A 19,144-nucleotide genomic window follows, 5' to 3' on the forward strand; every position below is an offset into this window, starting at 1 on the left:
CGACTGCTGACGGTCAGATCATATTTTTCCTCTTCGCCAAGGAGGCCAGAGGACGGAGATTGACCACTTTCTTGGAGTTTAACTGCGGACGCGCAGGTGCTCTTCAACCCTTTTTTTTTTTTTTATAACTCTTTGTATGCTCACCTCCGCTCAGAGTTGAGGGATGTTTTATGACTGAGTATAACCAAGTTACAGTTTGGGCTACGCTCCCAACCTCTGCTCACCACCACATCCCTTTGTCATATTATAATTTTGCCATAACTGCTGGTTTGATCCCATACACACCCACTGCTGTTTTGTTTTGCTTTATTTTGAGATAGATATTTTACCCCTTTTTGTGTAGAACTTTGCATGTTTGAGTAGGTGAAGATCATTGAATCTGAAGAGCAAGTGTATCAGGCTGATCGATTTAATAAATGTTCACATAGATAAAGAGAAGTCGTGGGTGTTTATTTCGTGCAAAAATGATTCGTCAGAAAAAATAAGGTTAAAGTTCTACATGTTTTGGCAGAAACAGTCGATTAAACAGTGACATCTCTGGTAATAGTTATTAATTATTACTGAGTATTTAACGCTTGTAATTATCAAAGGCGTTGAGCCACAATTACAACACCAGAAGACATCTCTGGTCTCGATTCATAAATGAGGATTTTTGGTTAAGAAATAAATTTTGTCAAATTATGATTTTTAATTATAATTATTGATAAATATTAATTAATTAATCATCATAATTCCAACACATCCGTGTGTATAGATGGCCACCAAAACCTTCTCTGAACCAATGCTATGGTTCTGCTCACTCCTAGATGAGCCGAAAACTTAGCTGTGTGAAGCCAATCAATAAATTTAGTGCGTACATGAGACGGGACATAGATGCGGTTTGGTGGTCCTGTGCCAGGGTCAGATTCTAGTTGTTGGCCCCTGTTAATAATGTCCTATCTCCCACCTGAGTGCCCCTACTGTCCAAGTGGGCGGTAGAATGGGAGCTGGTTTCTTCACCGAATCATCACAGGCAAACTGTCTGGAGAGGGAATCAGACTTAGTGTTCTTGGGTCCAGGTCTGAAAGAAATACACAAATCAAAACGAGAAAATAATAAAGACCACCGAGACTGGCGTGGATTGAGTCTTTTGGCTGATTGAAGATAAGCCAAGTTCTAATGATCAGTCCAGACTTGAATGGGATGCTCGGCCCCCTCGAGCCAGTGGCGCCATTCCTCAAGGGCTAGTTTTATGGCCAGTAATTCTCTGTCGGCCACATCATAGTTTCTCTCGGTGTTGTTGAACCTGCCGGAAAAAAAAGGCACAAGGTTGAAGGCTCCCACTCTCAGAGTTCTGAGAAAAGACAGCCCCAACCCCGGTGTCTGAAGCATCGACTTCCATGATAAACTGTTTAGAAGGATCGGGGTGAACTAAGATGGGGGCTTGAGAGAACTTCTTCTTTAAATCTTGAAAAACTGCTTCAGCTTCAGACGACCAGGAGAATGTGACTTTGGAAGATGTTAATGCGGTAAGGGGTGCAGCTATCAAACCGTAATCCTTGATGAACCATCTGTAAAAGTTTGCAAATCCGAGAAAATGCTGAAGTGTTTTGCGGGATTCTGGCACAGGCCATTCCAGGACAACCTTGATTTTCTCTGGGTCAGAACGTACCTGTCCACACTCGAGGATGTAGCCCAAAAATGTGATGGAAGGCTGGTGAAACTCACACTTTTTGGCTTTCACAAACAGGCGGTTCTCCAAGAGACGCTGAAGTACCTGGTGGACGTGTCTGCGATGCTCCTCAATGTCCTTAGAATAAATCAGAATGTCATCCAAATACACGAAAATGAGAACACCCTGAGAACATCGTTGGCTAAAGCCTGGAAAACAGCAGGAGCATTTCATAATCCAAAAGGCATGACCAGGTATTCAAAATGGCCCAACGGTGTCTTGAAGGCTGTCTTCTGCTCGTCCTCCTAGCGGATCTTGACAAGATAAGCATTTCTTAGATCTAACTTAGAAAATATAGTTACACCATGGACCGGTTCAAAGACAGAGGTAATGAGAGGAAGTGGGTATTTATTTTTAGCTGTGATGTGGTTTAAGCCCCTATAGTCAATGCATGGACGTAGTGATCCGTCCTTACCTACAAAGAAAAACCCTGCCCCAAGAGGTGAGGAGGAAGGCCGAATAATACCTGCAGAAAAGGAATCATTAATATAATTCTCCATGGACCTTTGTTCTGGACGTGAGATATTATAAAGCCTGCTAGATGGCAGGGGGGCACCTGGAAGAAGATCGATCGCGCAGTCATAAGGTCTGTGAGGGGGTAAAGACAGAGCCTTATCTTTACTAAAGACTCTTCTTAAATCATGGTACTCAGTGGTTACATGAGACAGATCTATAACCTCGTCCTCCCTGTTAGCCTGCTCAGGGAAACTCGGGGAGAATGCTGACCGGAGACAAGATGAGTGACAACTAATGGACCAGGACTCGATGCGACACTCAGACCAGTCTAAATGAGGGTTATGTTTTTGTAACCAAGGGAAGCCAAGAACTATGGAACCCTGAGACACTGGAAACACGAGGAAAGATATCTCTTCCCTATGGTTACCTGACAGCAGAAGCTCTAGTGGTTTAGTACGTTGAGTTATCTGCTGCAATTTCTTTCCGTCTAAGGCTAGAACGAAACGAGTAGAAGTTAGTGGTTCCACCTCAATGCCTGCTCTGATGACTAACTCAGAATCTATTAAGTTCTGTTCACTGTCTGAATCCAACATGGCAGACAGAGTCAAAGAATGTTGATTAAATATGATAGTAGCTGGTAGGCTGAATCTGGGGGCTTTACAATTCCGTGTATGGTCCACCAACATAGTTGGTGGACCCTGTCTTTTGGCTGCCCGGGGCAAATAGGACAAGTTGCTATAAAGTGATCAGGTGAACCGCAGTAAAAACACTGCTTGGTTAATCAGCATCTCTGTCTCTCTTCAAAAATTAAACGGGTGCACCCTACCAGCATGGGTTCAGGTTCAGATACAGATTGCTGAGGCGTAGTCTTAGCTTTGGGTGAAAAGCTAGTCGCTAACTGTGGTTTGTAATTAAACCTTTCTGCTCTGGATCTTCTTCTCTCCCTTAGTCTATTGTCAACTTTAATAGCTAAAGAAATAGCTTCATCTAGTGTAGGGGGTTCATCAATCAGGACTAATTCATCCTTTAAGGAATTGTCTAAAGCGTGAAAAAAGGTTGACTTCAAAGCTTAATTATTCCAACCCGAGGCAGCAGCCAAAGTACGAAATTCTATGGAAAACTCGGTAAGAGGTCTATTACGTTGCTTTAAAGCCCTCAGCTGTCGACCAGTACTAGTTCTGTCTATAACAGGGGAAAAGTCTACTTAAATTCTTTAACAAATTCTTCAAAAGAACAACCAAAATCTCTGAAATCAGAGAAAATGGTCTCTGCCCACTGTAAGGCCTTGCCTGTCAATAAACCAATAACATACGAAATCTTAACATCATTATGAGAAAAGGAACGTGGAACGGTTGAAAACTAGGGCACACTGAAGCAAAAGAGCCCTACAGTTACCAACCTTGCCAGAAAATGTTTCTGGCTTAGGTGAGGTGACATCACGGGAATGAGTAAGCTGTTGAGATGACGGTGGTGCTGCAGCGCCATCTACATGTGCGGAGGACTGAGAACTCAAGGTTTGCTGAAGCATGGAGGCAATCTGTTCTAACTGTTGATTTGTTGGGAGCTGTTGTTCTGAAAGGGAGCGAAGAGAGGAGTCATGAAGATGGATCTGTTAGCGTGTTCAGATAAGGTTCTTCGGAGTGCTTCTGCTGGGTCTTGTTGGCCAGAGTGTTCTGTTCTGAAATTATTTCCTCTTCAGTACGAGCTACATTTAGTGCAGCTACTCCTTCTGTGGTACTTAAAGATAGAAAAGTGAGGGCAAGCTAATGCTACCTAATCCTAGTTTGCTATAGTGTTTATATACACAATAAGCCCAGTGTACAACATCTCTACAGCTGAAGAAATTATTTGTTATATGTATACTGTGACTAGTGACACTGCCCTTTACCCAATAAGTGACTGACAGCCTAAAAAGCTAGTAGAGCTGTACCGAACCACGCTGAGTAGGAACCAGTGGAAAAAGGGCCACTTTCCTTTGGACAACTGCTTTAAAATTCATAAAACATTTAATGATCCCTTTTTTTGTGACAAAATAAGATGGCTGAAACTGAATAACCATGCAAACTTCCTGTTTACATACAAGCTAGCGTTAGCTCAGCAGCATAGCTAGCTGCTATAGTAAGCTAAAAAGTGTTGTATAAAAAAATATATTTTTAGAATCTTTTAGTTATAAGAAATGACATAAATAACAAATTGAAACCAAATCTCAACTTCCTGTTCACATATAAGCTAATATAAGCACTGCAGCACAGCTAAATGCTACAGGAAGTTAATTATAAAACAAAACAGTTAAATATAAAACAAGGTTTTTAAAGTATTGGTGTCTAAATCACTATTAGTTTTGTAATCAATTGCAGCCGTTTTTCATCTTAATATTCAGAATAATAAATGTTGTTTAAGCAACAGGTCATATTCTGCTAGTACTAATCGGCTGGCATAGCTATAAAAGGTTTAAGCATGAGCTTTCTCCTTGTGATTTATTAGTGCAATAAATTTAAACAGATATAGATAAATGTAGATCTGCAAGTTTTGAAGCAACTTCTGGAATATGCAACCTCTGTGAAATAGCCTTTGAAGACTTTAGCTTTACAAGTTTTCTTCAGAGTCTTCTACTAAGGTTTTCTTACCTTCAACTGAATTCACAGTGAACCAGATCTTCTGGGGTTTGTGAGACACAAGTTATTCTAGGAAGCAAAACTTCTCTTGCAGAGCAGCATTAGTGAGCACATCCAAGCAGATGTTAGTTTGCAGATAGTTCTGACAATGTAATACCAGTGTAGGATGCAAATTACATGGTATTATTTAGACATACCTTGTACTAGAAATGTTCCAGGCAACGTTTCCATGACTGATGCAAAACAAAAAAAGGGTTGGATATCTTCAGTTGTTGGAAAGCTTAATAACAAGGGTTGTTGGATGTTATGACTTAAACCATCTGAAAATAATTAAAATAGCTGACGTATATTTTAATTACCAAGTTTTGAGGTCTTTTCATCTATTCCTTTACCTTATGATCAAACAACTGTATGAAAAGAGTATGAAAAGTGATTTGTTATTCTTTCTAATTTGTTGTTATGGTAATTTGGCATTGAGTTGTGTAACCTGTCACCATGGGAACACACCAGAAAGCTGTTTGTTTTGTGAGGCACTGATATGAAGGAAACCTGAAACAAAGCTTTCCCTTTCTTTCTCCCGAGAGTGTCGAGTCAATCCATTCAGAGGCCTCCATGCTGGCTGTGGAGTGGCCATGACACTGAACGGCTGCCATACAATACAGCCCCATCACAATGGACCAAAGGATAATTTTTTTATTTATGAAGCATCACAAGAATTTTCTATGCTTTGAAGTCTTAAAGCTTAGCTAATGCTTTTTCTTGTAAGTCTTGGTCTTGTTAAAATACACATGATGGGAAGATTAAGAAAATCTCAGGTCAAATGGGTGTTACCATGAACATTTGTGCTTTTCCTTCTTTGCATAGAAAGATGCTTATACACTGTTAAAAAAATAAAGGGTATAATTAAAGAATATAATTGAACCTCCAGCTAAACTTCTGGAATATTGATCTGGTCAGTTAAGTAATAGAGAGGGTTGTTAATCAGTGCCAGCTGTTTTGGTGTTAATGAAGGTGTCCCGTGTCTCAGATACGTTAATCATTCATTCATAGTCAAAGTGAAGTCTCTTTCGTCATCAAGTTGTCATGGTGGCAGTTGCCTGGCGAAATGAGTCCAAACTGTTATCATGAACACTGGATTTTAAATGTGTGTGTTTTGAAAGGGATATATCATTTAATTTACAATTTTCGCTTATTCATTGTGTTAGGGCCTTGTAGCTCACGTAATTGGAAGTGGCCGATGAGTGATGACACTAACTTAGCCACACTTACCTCTGGCATCAATGCACAACACCATGCCCACCCAAGACTAAAGTAATGATGGTGAAGTCTAAAGCCTCGGTTTGAGTCCATAAAGTGATGGTTTACATGGTGATTTACCCATTGAGGAGGAGGAGGATGTCAGGAGCACTGTTGTATGATAGCAGTAATTTAGAAACCTAACAAACCTGAACTCTACAGAGGGATTAAAAGCAGTGATGCAGCTAATTCATTTTTTTGTAAGCTGGACTGCATTTGTTCATTTCTAGTTAAAAATCTGATTTAGCTGATATCACAGCTGAACTGGATTATTCTACACTGAAAAGAGATTCTTTAAGATTGACCTTAATGAAAACCTTTTTCTTCTTCTGAAAAGACAGAATTTAAACTATATCTTGCATTATGGCCACATTAGAATCAGACGAGCATTGTTAGAAGGTATTCACAAGTCAAACCTGGACTGAAATATTTTCTACAATGATCAGATTGTGAAAAACTGTTTGAGATTTGTAAAACGTTTATGCCATCTGTTAGAACCAAAAACAAAAAGGAAAATGTTATAGTATCAAAGGCATTGTTACACACCTATGAGATACCTTTGAAGAAGATCCAGTTCTATTTTAGTAGTCTGTATTCTTTCTTAGGCTTTAAAAAAAAGCTACCTTTCAGTTATCTCAACCAAGTAAAAACTTTTCTTGCAAAGTAGCCTTCATTAACTTCTTGGTGGTGTGAACAAAATGGGTAGCGTGGGGGTCTGTGTTTCATAAAGATGAAAATTAGCCAATTGTTGTCATTAAACAAGCAATCAGTTCATTACCAGATCTAACTGCTCAATGCTAAGGTACCTCATCTGCTCAGCGGTGAAAAGAAGGAGCTTAGAGTCACACTGGGAGGCTTCCGGGTGCAAAAAGAGTGCAGTTTAGGCCATTCAGGGTCTCTATTGACATTCTTGAACAAAGGTTAGAAAAATGTTAACAGGATGACGCAATGAAATGCACACCGTAGAGGGGACGAAGTCTAATGTTCAGCGTGAAACCAGAAGTGGGGAAGGAATCTCCACACCCCCTGGCAAATAACACGTTTGTCTACAGAACAATGCCACTTCATCAGAATAGCTTTTCCCAAGGGGCCAAAATCAGGTCTCATTTTCATTTTGCTTGTGGAAAAATGTGAGATATTAATCATAAGCTAAAACTTGGAGAGGTTTAGCTGATCTCCCATAAATTATAATACTTTTTTTCTTTATTCGGAGATGGATCAAATAAAATTTTGAAGTAGTTGCAGCATTAAGCGAGCTTTAGATTGGGCTTGTTTGGTCAACTGCTGAAAAGATCTGGCTAATTTATTATGAACCTGGTCTAAGTGAATTATAAAGCAATGGCAGAAGGAAGTGAATTGGCATTTTTTAAAACTTAGGCCATACAACAGCAAACATTTCAGGAAGTTGAGTTTTTGTATTGCAAATGATATTTTGACTTTATAATTTAACTTATAGTTATCTTAACCACATTTAAGGTCTGTGGAGGTGGGTATACCTCCAAGATTAAAATCTCAGCGACAACTGCAGTAAACTCTCCTCTTTAACTGTGGAGCCGATTATGGCACAACAGAATGAGGATACTTAGACTAAAGGTAATCTTGGTTATTTATCCTTTAAGCTGAATTTAACTGGTTGTTAGCAGATATTGATCAAAGCAATGACATTCTGAATTTAAATAGACAAAATGAGCTTGGCCGACAGCATTTTGGCTGCTCTTGAGGAAAGTGTACTGGCTGCAGTCTTTCAGGCATGGCTCATAGTAAAATGGCTGCTGCTCGGTGTTGAAATTAGGCAGTTCAGGTGTCAGGAGGCCTTCCAGATGTATCCCAGGAAAGGTACTTTTGACATTTCCAACTGGGACATAGCCTGAGGGATTAATCTGGGGCTTGTTGGAAAGTTTATCTTTTGACAGAACTGGGAATGCCTCAGCCAGAGAAAGTGGGTGGAAAGAGGATGGTTCATGAGATAGAGAAGACCATAATTATTCATACCCCTGCCAGATTCAGATTCCAAATTTTCATTCAACCCAGAACTTTGTATCTGGTAGGAAATCAGACTGGCATCTCTAATTAGAGACAAATCTAAAATATTTTCATCATTTGAATTATCTTTTTCAACAACCAATGGATAAATCTTTTTAATTACAGCAATAAAACCCTTATAATTGTTGATCAGCTTTTTTAGGCTTCCCCTGGTATTTTGATGATTCCTTATTGGTGATGAGCCCCTAATCTTTGATGCTGGAAGACCTCCTTACCATCGCCCTAATCTTTTGCTCCCTCCACAAATTTCCTATCAGATTCAAGTCAGAGCTCTGGCTGGGCTGCTCCAAAACATTAATATTAGTTCCAGTCAGAAGAAACATGTCGGTAAAACAAAAAAAGACACTTTAAACCATGTATCTTACAAACCTTTAAACCTTTAATTAACAGTTAAGCTTATAGTGTAACTATATAGTTAAATCTAAAGACGAGATCAGCATATAAAACTAGGACTGACAGTTTCATCCATCCATTTTCTTTATACTTGCAGGATCGCGGGGGTCTGGTGCCTATCTCCAGCAGTCATTGGGCGGAGGTGGGGTACAGCCTGGACAGGCTGCCAGTTTATCACAGGGCAACACAGAGACAGCCATGCACACGCTCACACATAGGACAATTTAGAAAGATCAATTAACCTAACAGCCATGTTTTTGTACTGTGGGAGGAAGCCAGAGTACCTGGAGAGAACTCATGCATGCAAAAGGAGAACTCCATTCAAAACCCAGGATCTTCTTACTGCAAGACAACAGTTCTGTCACCAGTGACATCGTGTAGCCACACCAACCAACACCAACCAAGTTTATTAAATCTGGTTTATTTAGAGTCAGACCACAAAAAAATATCATTGTCAATGCAAAATGGAAAACAGGAGCGCAAGCTTTATTGTATTTTCTGCCACAGACCAACACAAAGAAGCGCGTTATTGTGAAGTGGAATGAAAATGGTTTTTATTTAATTCTCTATTTTAATTTTATTCAGCCTTCTTGATTTAATGCAGTTACAGCTACGAGTCATTTGGGGCATGTCTAACAGATACATTTAACAAATCTGGGTTTTACAGTGTATACTGTGAACCTCGACCCCCGTCATACCCAAATCATGATGCTGCCACCACTACGTTTCATTGTGCGGATAGTTTGTTTAGGATCATGCAGTGTTGTATCACAGAAACTGAATTTTGCATGAAGGGGTGAAAGTTTAATATTGATCTTCTGTAAAAGTCAGATTTCTGGAGTGCTGGACTAGTAGCTGTCCCGTCAGCTGTTCAGTTGTGACTTTCCATTTTTGGAGAAGTCAAACAGTTCTTAGTAAAAAAAGTGTAAAACGCTTGATGTATTGTTATATAAATTAACCCTGGTTTTAACTTCTCAACAGCTTTCTTCCTCACCTGTCTGCTGTGTTCCTTGGTCTTCATGATGCTGTTTGTTCACTAATGTTCTCTAACAAACCTCTAAGGTCAGAAACAGAACAGCTGTAGTTGTACTGAGATTAAATGATATACAGATGGGCACTAATTAGTAAAGTCTAAAGGCAGCTGGTTGCCCTGGATTATATTTAGCGTTCTTAGAAGAGCCCTTACTGAATGTTTTGATTGTGCGTTGCTCTGGTTGCTGCCTGATGACACATCACTTTAGTTGTGATGCCACACTAATACCCACAGGTGACACTTATAGATGTGGCAGATCCTTGCAGTTGAAATCATTTATCCACTATCATTGGTTTGTATGTTGGTCAAACTGTATCCAAATCGTCTATTTTGACACTTTAACAATTTTGCCAGTCAGTAAGGTTTATGGATAGTTTGAGGACTGTAGACGTCACTTTATAGTCTGTCGACTTAACATTTTTCACTTCTATTTTGTGTGCTGTGATTTGTCTTAATAACACTTGTTGTTTTGTTTTTCTCCCATTTGAATATTGTATATTTGAAGCTACATGGTAAGAAAACATTGCTTTCAACAACAGCACAGTAGCTTGCTTCAAGATAAATCCGGGCATGTCTGTCCATGTCTACAGCCTATTTGATCTTGGTCTTTGTAAGGGATTTACTGTCAACGGTCAATTAACAATGAGGGCATTATTGTCTTTCCTCTGCTTCACTTCCTTTCTTCGATTCTTTTTATTTATTTTGTTTTTCCTTTCATTCACCAGTAGCTTCTTAGCTGCTGATCGGTTGGAAAGTGGTTAAATAATCAATATTTTTTCAGCCTCAGGGTAGAAGAAAGATCTTGTTTTTATTTTTACACCTTCTACTGCAGCTATATCTTATACAGTCTGCATTTAGTCCTTCCCAGACATAATAATGACAGACACCAGAAGGCAGAAAACATATGTGGCAATAAAACGTATCTTCGTCTACTGTTGTTTCCTTATCCAATATTCAGCTGAGCTTTATTACCCCCAAAGGGCTGCAATTAGAGCTGTGGTGCTGAAATCTGGTGGAATACAGTGAAAGACTGCCAACGTAACACCTACAAGTCACCATCTTGCATTAATTAGACTTACAGTGATTACAAGGAATGTTGAAAACAGCCAGATGGGGAGAAGGATTAGTTTTACAGAGTAAAGACTTTTTTTCTCTTAACTGATAATGTTTCCATATATGGTCAGCGTCAGTCTGTGAATTATTCCCCAAATAATGTGTGAGCCTTTCTCGGTAGATTGCATACATCAGCACCGTCCTGCAGTCCTTGGGGCAAACCCCTTGACAGATTGGTTAAAAATTCTGTCATAAAATTGAGGTAATTGACTGTAATGCTTGACATGCTTCCATCATCATGGCTATAGTTTTTTCAATCCAATCATATGGGACATTTTATTTGTGGTTCTGTTTTTTTTTTTTCACAGCAGAGTGTTCGGTGTCTCTACTGTGGCTGTTTCGTTTAAAGAGATGTCATGTTATAATAAAAGTGTCTATGAAGCTTTACTGAAATGAGCTTAAGCTTCATTCAATAATCGTTGTGGAAAAATGAGGTTGACGCTTTTTTGACAGTAATGGGATTCAGTGTGAAAATAAAAGGTTGAGAGTTACAGAAAACATATTAAAATGTTCTTGTCTGATTTAATTTCTGCTTAGCTTTAAATCACAGCCTTAAATATGTTTTTAAAACTTTTAAATTGGCATTAGTTTACTGTTTAAAAAAATGAAAAACAAATTTGATCTCAAACACTATGCAAAACAAGGAGGTTCAATTCATCTGTAATTATATAGAATCTATTTCAGTCGAAATTCAAGCCAATGAATTCAAATAAAAGTGTTATCTAGCAAACCCAGGCAATTTTATGCACTCTTATGTAAAAGGTCCTTGTTCGACTCTGGCAGTGGTGTCCACTGTCAGTCCTCAGTGGAAACATTTAGATGTTTCCCTGGTAAATCACATCTGAATCAAACTGAGCCATATGCATGTTCCTGGAGAACTTGATGAAATGCCGAGCAGTTAATTAAGCAATATGAATCAGCTGTGTTGGAGCAGGAGTACATATAAAACTGTGGACCTTCAGGACTCTGGTTGGACACTCCTGTCCAAAGCTCACTCAACAAGGACGGAGAAATGTGTTCCTTCTTCCAGAGCTGCAAGAACATAAGGACAACCTTCTGGTCTAGCTGCTCAGGTTTGGGGGTTCTTGCAGCTTGTTCCTCTTGTGTTGTGTACAACAAATGTAAAATGGATGTATAGTGGGAGACCTATGAATACCTGCTTGAGTTCTTGTGAATTCTAAATTCTCTGGTCTGAAGGTTTTTCTTGTTCTTGCAGAGTTTGGACGTCCCTTAAAGCTCTCATGATTTAGATCAGTCTCCTCTTCGTTGTCTATAAACTGTCCAGTATGCTTCAGTTGGTTTATTAACAAGTATAAACTAATGTGAACACATGACTTTAGGTTTGACATATTTCCATTGGCTTCTCAATGATTTCTGGACTACTTTTTTTAACTCGTTCCCTTTTAAAAGTGGTAAATGGTCTGGCTTCATCTTGTTTTTGTCCTATTATCTCAAGATCCATAAATCAGACTCATGTCAGCTAACCAATTTTGTCTTGGAGAAGAAATTTAAAATTCCTCTTTTCTAATTTGACTTTTGATTTCTGTGGTCTGACTTGCCAACGCAGATTGTTAATGATTTGTTTTTCCTAAGGACTATAACTCATAAAAGAGGAAAACAATGTGCCTCCGGTTCCTTGTAAGAACAGGAAGTTCTGAATCAATCAGAAAATAATGGATGTACGGGTTTATCTGGGTGTGTATGCTTCAAAGCATGTTTCGCTAACCACTGATTTTTATTCAGACTTGGAATAAAATTCATCAAAGTAATGCTGTTGGTTGATCTATTTATAGACTTAAAATGGTCAGAGTTCTGTTGTTAAGTATGAAAAAAAATCAGATTTTTCCAGTATTTGACCCGCTGATCACTGATTTCGGGTAATGTCAGCCAATTCTGACTGCTTGTGGATCAAATGGTGCATCTCTGGATTTGTTTGGTTTTGTTTTCAGTTTTTTAGTTTTAATCATTTTGTTCTTAGTTATTCTAATTTATACTGTTTGATTCTGTTGTGTTGTTGGCTTGACTCTAAAAGTCTTTAATCAGGCTTCGCTGTTTTCATGTGCACAGTGAATATTTTTAGCAAATTAAATAAAATGCAAATATTTAAAGAGAAAATTATTGGATGTTTCCACCCACCATGACGTTATTTTGTCATCAGATAACATAAGTAAACCATTTTGCAGGATTGTTTTTGTGAAGAAAATCCTTTTTTTCTAAAGGCAGCTGTATAATGTTACAAGGCTCAGTTTACCACACAAAAGGTATTCCCTGTGGGATACCCTGTTTATCTGGAGCCTATATTGCGTCAGCCTCGGATCGCATTCAGGCGCAGATCATTCTGCCATGGGGCATTTGCATCCTTTCATCAATACATCTACTAATGCATGCAGTGGCGGTTTCTCTATTTGGCAGTGGAGGAGCAGAAGGCCAGGCGATCCTGGGAGCTGCAGTGAGCGAGACTAGACTGCTTATACTGAAACATCTATAACTTCACAGGCTCCAGCGTGTGGATTATAGCTGGAGGGCACCTCCATGCGCCTAGCCATTGTGTCTATCTCAACCTTACACTGAGAGTTTGTCTTTTCTGATACATGTTAATGTTGTTTTTAAATCCCATTGCTGCTAAATTTGAATTTTAAAGCTTCTTTGTTAGCCTCCTTATTAGGCAAAACAGCACAGAGAAAAAGAAGAAACCTGAAGCAGAGTAGATTAGACACAATTCTGTATAATATGTAAATGAGTCTACCAATGTAAAATTTGGTCTAAAATTTCCAGGCATATGCATCTTCTGTGATGGTTCACTTAACATTCAAAAGGTAATTTTCAGATGCAAATCCATGCAGCAACAAAGGCCAACTCACATGTCCTGGAGTCTGGGTTCCTACATGTTTTCCCTCTCGAAACCTCCAGACTTAAATTTCCATAGTTCTTGCTCATTTTTAGACAAATGTTGAAAGTTTAAATACAAAGGTTGCCTATGAATTCAACACAGAATAACTTCTTAAAATATACATGTTATCCTTTTTTTAATGTTTATCCAGATGAATACTTACGGTTTCAGCAAAGAAAATACTTACAAAGTGTTTTTATGTCATTCTACTCGGTTTCCTTGTAAATGTCCTCCAGACATAGCCATGTAAACTAGAAAGCTTCCTTCTACACCACAAGAACAACTGGGATGCCCTACCCCTCAAATTGAAAAATGGAGGGGAAGACCTATGGATGTTAAATAAGGACTGAAATGGAAATAAAGACTCCTGAAAATTTTTATAAAATTGAAGGTTTAAATCTATGTGAAGCATTACTAGTCAGTTTGCTTTAATAACATTTTCCTAAATCCCAAAGGAAAGCCTCGTCACTAATTTTCCTGCACTGTTATTTTAGACAGTATGCAAGTAGATCACCATTGTTGTAGAGCAGGAAAGGGAAAATTGCCAGGTCTTCAAATCATTGAACCACTTTTGGACAGTCCTTCCATATTCCTTCATCTATTTTCCAAACTCCATTTTATCCTGTTTAAGTGCTGGCAGTCTGCATTGGCCGTGTTTCACATGAAGAATTAAGAAAAGTATTGATTTGATTTATGTGAAGCCAGGTGAGAGCATTGATGTTTCAGTTTTATTGAAGTTGAGATCGATTAACTAACTGTTTCATCACCAAAACAGATACACCTCTGATCTAAGCCAGCTGAATAAAATAGATCAGTGGGTGGTGGCACCTTGTGTCTCCTCACAGAGTTAAAATAAAAATGTCTCTCCTTTTAACTAGCAATACATCGTTTTGAACCTTGGCTTTTAACTAATTGCTTAGTAAATATTTGATGTCAAATGGCCATAGTCTGCAAGGAAGGGGGGCTAACATAAGTAAATGAAAGATAGCTAGCAGGCCTTTAATCAGGAAACCAACGCTTTGTACAAATTTAACAAGTTGTTGGTTTATCCCAACAGCCTGCTGAACTTTGAGGGCATCTCTTATTAATCATTGATAGTTTTATAAGCACATATATGATAAAGTGTTTCCCTTTTCCTCTAATGGAGTTGAGCTAGTTATGTATTCTTCCCTTTTAATTTGCAAATTATGCCTCATTAACAGCTACACCATGAGCACGATTGAAAATTTCACCACTCTAATCTGTCGTAGCTGCTTAGAAGGACCTTAACAGATAAAACAGTTTCTTCTCTACTAATTGAGACCTTGTAGATTCACCAGACTACATCCTGGCATCAGATACTTCCTGTCCACAGGGTGGGGTTGATTCAAAATTTAAAGTGAATTTCAAAGTATCTTTTCAACCACGGTCGGAGATCACCAACTGTAGAGGAAGCTGTTTTCAGATCATTATCCTTTCACTTCTTTAAGTTATTTTGCTGTCTAAAAGTTTAGCTTACTGAGCAAAGTTAGCTTAATTTTAGCAGAAGGTTTAGAAGATGAATAATATGAGTTTAATAGCAGAGATTGTAAAGTAGTGTTTGGTGCCCTGGTCAGAAATCAAACTCTTTGACTCGGTGTTAAAGCTAATTTCCTGCACAAATGACTGAAAGTCAAATTCTTTAACAAGTACAGATTCAATCTATCCCTGATGATGTTCAGGAGGCATCTTGTCAGTTCATATACTTTAGGGTTTAGTAGTTCTATGAAGTAAATATGTTTTAACCAGTGGTCTCTCCCTCTTCAAAGCTCAACCAAATAAATATATCAGGGGTTTTTTCTACACATGTGAAAATTACGACGTCAATGTATAGACTGAATATCTTTGAAAATGCATCTCGGACCTGGGAGGTTTAATGGCTTCCCTGGCTGTGTCCCCTCTTTTAAATGTCTTGGACTGGCTTGAAGTGGTCAATTGAAAATGTTAAATTGATGAAAAAAAAAAAGTACTCTGTCCCTGATGATATCCAGGAGGCATCTTGTCATTGGAAAGCCTGTACAAGTTTTCATGTCACTGGAGATAAAACTAGGTGTTTTCCTCTGTCCTTATTTTGGAGCATGGGTTTCCAGACTCTTTGCCAGGTGGGCCAAAATTGCCATGGCAAAATGTGGGCCAAAAAATATCTATTTTTTAAAATCTAAAATAAAATAAAACTAAAAATTTTTTATATATATATATATATATATATATATATATATATATATTTCTTTTACCTGCATAACAATATATTAAGAATGCAATATTTTAATAAAACAAATCAAGTTGTCAGAACTCGTTCTTTTAGGTTTGACTGGAATTAAATAGAAACAATTTAGTCTATTCTTCGCAACAAGAAAAGGATTTGGGTCACTCTGTCTTTGAAAACGCTCGCTGTATTTGGCAAAGTTTAATAGATTAGCAGCAAAATCTGCTTTTGAGTAAAAATCATTGGATAGATGTGGTCCTGTTTTCTAAAGGGCCGTACTTTGGACACCCCTGCTCTAGAGGTATGTAAATAAGTATTTAAATGTGCAACTATTTGCTTTCTTTTTAACTCTCAATCAAAAATGCTTTTTTCTCGCATGTTGATACATGTTTATCTTTCTTCATGATGATGATGATAAGCCAAAGCCACCACAAGTCAGAAGTAAACTAAGCTGCAGCGCAGCCCTTAGTGCAGGGGCCTCCAGCTCCAGTTCTCGAGAGCTACTGTCCTGCAGCTTTAAGATGCTTCCCTGGTCCCTCTAATTTTTTTGTTACATTAAATTAACAGAGAAATTGTGAAAAACTGTTTTTTATGCATTTGTGAAATAATGTGAAAATTAAAAACAAATTTTGTGATGTTGTCTAAGTTTTAGCTTGCAGGGAAACCATGAAGCATTTAGTAGAGCTGTTAATGGTGTTTTAGTGGATGAAGGGCCTAGATGGTAGACATGGTAGCAAATCAAGTTCTTCTTAGGATCCGTAAGAGTCTTGGACCGGTCCTGAATCCAGTCAGTGGAACACAAATTGGAGACCGCAGTTACAATAGCCTATTATTCTGGCTATTGCATCTTTATTTCCTGCTCTGGAAAATGTATATTGTTAAAAAAAAAGTTTTACAGGATAAGTGTATACAATTTGAGGTGGGCCCTACTTCCTCTTGTGATATTTCAATTCAGCATTTCATTATTTAGCTGCCATGAAAAGCATCCGTGGTGCAGGAATATTTAAATGGCCTTTAAACAGAATTTTCATATGCTGTAAAATCCAGCATCACTATTCATATCTAGATCCACCAAATCTGAAGGGAATTCGTTACACACATCCCTCAGGGGAGACGTAACAAGATGAAATATATAGCAGATTGTCTGTAGAAGAAGCGATAAACCTCACTCTGTATCACCACTGTGATTTGATTTCATGCTAATACTGTACACACACCCAGCAAACCTGAGCTTTAATGCAATATTGCTTTGTATGAAGATGAAAAGTGATGAAACTTGAAGCGAGACGTGTTTTGAAATATTCCAGGAGTGGCCTGTCTTTTGGTTAAGGGTTCTACAGTTGTAGAGACCCAGACTGAGTGAAAGGTGCTAATAATGTTTTCATGCTCAGACTCATTTATTTTGAGTGCCTTTTTAATCTGCTAGTGTAGTGATAGTGCAAACCATTTTGGGAAAAACACTTTATTTGTTGCAAAGTTTTAATCTAAATTTAATAATGGCTCAGAAGACAAAGAAATGGCATGGATTTTCTTGACTGGCTGAATATAAAGTAGTAATTGGCAATGAGGACTTAAAATCATAATATCACACCTCTAAATTCTGGTAACATTGTTTGAAGTAGCAAAAAGATGATTTTTTCTGTGATTGTAGCATTTGGTTGCACTGTACAAACATTGCAACAACAGAAGAAATAGCAAGGCTGAATACATCTAGAGATACTGTATAATATCTTGCAAGACAGGAACTTTATTACTGTATGAAGAGGTTAGGTATGGTTCAGAATATTGTTATTTTTAATAAAAATTGTTTCTCATAGTATGACTTTTTTTCCAGAGGAAAATGAGACAGGAACTACAAAGTCATGCAGAAAGATTAACAATGATGGAAATAATTGACATTTTCATTAAAAGATTGAAAAAAAGATTGGAAGGAAATTTAATAAATTTTCCGTCTGTTAAAAGGAGGGACGTGTTTGAAATAAGTCTTATTGTCCAATTGTTCTGAGTATTTTTAAGTAACAAAAGTAAATCTGTTACAAAATATAACCCCAGTTCCATTAAATAAAGTATTTTTCCATAGTATAAAAAAACAAAAAATGTATTCCTCTGATTTCATAATTTAGTTGACAAGTAACTGAAAACTTGGTCAACTATAATTTAGCAGGATTTATCTGCTTCAAATTGCTATTGCTACACATTTTAAATACGTACACTAAACAATTTAAAATGAGCTGTCAAAATAACACTGGTAGTGATGTATGTCAAGGGGCTGCAGGAAATGTAAAGGCAGTGAGACTGTGGTGAGGTGTGTGGTAAGAGTGTTGGATGTGTTCATGGTGTGGATGGGATTACGTCAGGAATCTGCTTAGAACCTCTTCCTGTTTGCAGTGACGATGGAAAGATTGACAAATGAGTTTGTCTAGGAGGTCCCCATGGATTATACTGTTTGCAGATGGCGTTGAGATCAGCAGTGAGAGTAGGGAGCAAGTGTATAAGAGTCTGTAGAGTGTGGAGGAAGAGGAATGGAAAAAAGTAGAAGCAAGACTTAATTTGTTTGTTCGGTGTAAAATAATGTACAGCATCCAAGAGAGCAAAAGAATGCAGGGAGGGTGGAGTGGATGGAGATGACTGTAATAAGTTGGTAGTGAAACCTGCTGTAATATACAACATGGAATAATTTGTACTAACATAACAACAGAGGATGGACCTTAAAATGTTCATATTTTCATTGGCATGACCAAAGAGGGCTAAATTAGGTATGGCACGTTCTACATCTTATTGCATGCAATTGACTGTGGCATCTTTATTATACTGGTTTGTTCCAAATACAATTACAGTTGCTGTTGTGATAGATAAATTGACTGGTAACATCAGAAAGGAAAGTCCCCCATGGATTCTGATGTTTGTAGATTCTAACATTTAGTAACACTAAAAAGCAGCTGAAAGATAGCCTGGGCAGTCAGAGGTACAGTTGTGCCCATAAGATTACATTATCTGGCAGACATGTATGACTTATGATGACAGAAAAAGTTATTTCACTCATGGTTAGATGTTTGGTGAGGTTGCGTAATACCCAACAAATGTTTGCTCTTTTTAATTTTTTATGACAACAACTGCCTTTCAACCCAGATCCAAACTTCACATCAACTGGACATTTTTGCATGATAACATACACACAGGCTAAAATACTTGGGTTTAAATGACTTAATCAAGGTAACCATCATCTCCTATGATTTGTTTGCTTGTAATTAGTGTGTGTAGCAAAAGTCAGTTAGTCTCTTGGCTCCTGACAGACCCTTGCAGGGTTCCTCAAGTGCTGGACTGATATTGCTGGATTCTGAGCCATGAGGAAAGCAAAATAATTATCCAA

General features: G+C 38.0%; 2 protein-coding genes across 3 annotated transcripts in view; one reads left to right on the forward strand and one right to left on the reverse strand.

Annotated features, from left to right (window-relative positions):
• Window positions 1–19,144, forward strand: part of tmem132e (transmembrane protein 132E) — a 656,500-nt gene that overhangs the window by 454,152 nt on the left and 183,204 nt on the right. The gene's annotated exons all lie outside the window — the stretch shown is intronic.
• On the reverse strand, window positions 768–4,155 carry LOC124876287 (uncharacterized mitochondrial protein AtMg00860-like). Of its 2 annotated transcripts, XM_047378938.1 has the most exons (3): window positions 3,567–4,155; window positions 1,652–1,789; window positions 768–1,550 (listed from the first exon to the last, which is right to left on the reverse strand). In XM_047378938.1, exons 1-3 carry the CDS (start codon window positions 3,693–3,695, stop codon window positions 1,467–1,469), a joined length of 351 nt encoding a protein of 116 aa, XP_047234894.1. In that variant the 5' UTR covers window positions 3,696–4,155; the 3' UTR covers window positions 768–1,466. The 2 variants fall into 2 exon arrangements, with proteins under 2 accessions (XP_047234894.1, XP_047234893.1); XM_047378937.1 differs by having other exon boundaries at window positions 768–1,789.

The sequence above is a fragment of the Girardinichthys multiradiatus genome, chromosome 11 (genome assembly GCF_021462225.1).
Source record: "Girardinichthys multiradiatus isolate DD_20200921_A chromosome 11, DD_fGirMul_XY1, whole genome shotgun sequence".
Classification (NCBI taxonomy): Eukaryota; Metazoa; Chordata; class Actinopteri; order Cyprinodontiformes; family Goodeidae; genus Girardinichthys; species Girardinichthys multiradiatus.

Coding starts and splice junctions, on each gene's coding strand:
- LOC124876287 (XM_047378937.1), bottom strand. CDS start 3,695: ATGCTTCAGCAAACCTTGAGTTCTCAGTCCTCCGCACATGTAGATGGC. Junction 1,790..3,566: donor CAGAAACATTTTCTGGCAAG/GTTGGTAACTGT, acceptor ATTTATTCTAAG/GACATTGAGGAGCATCGCAG.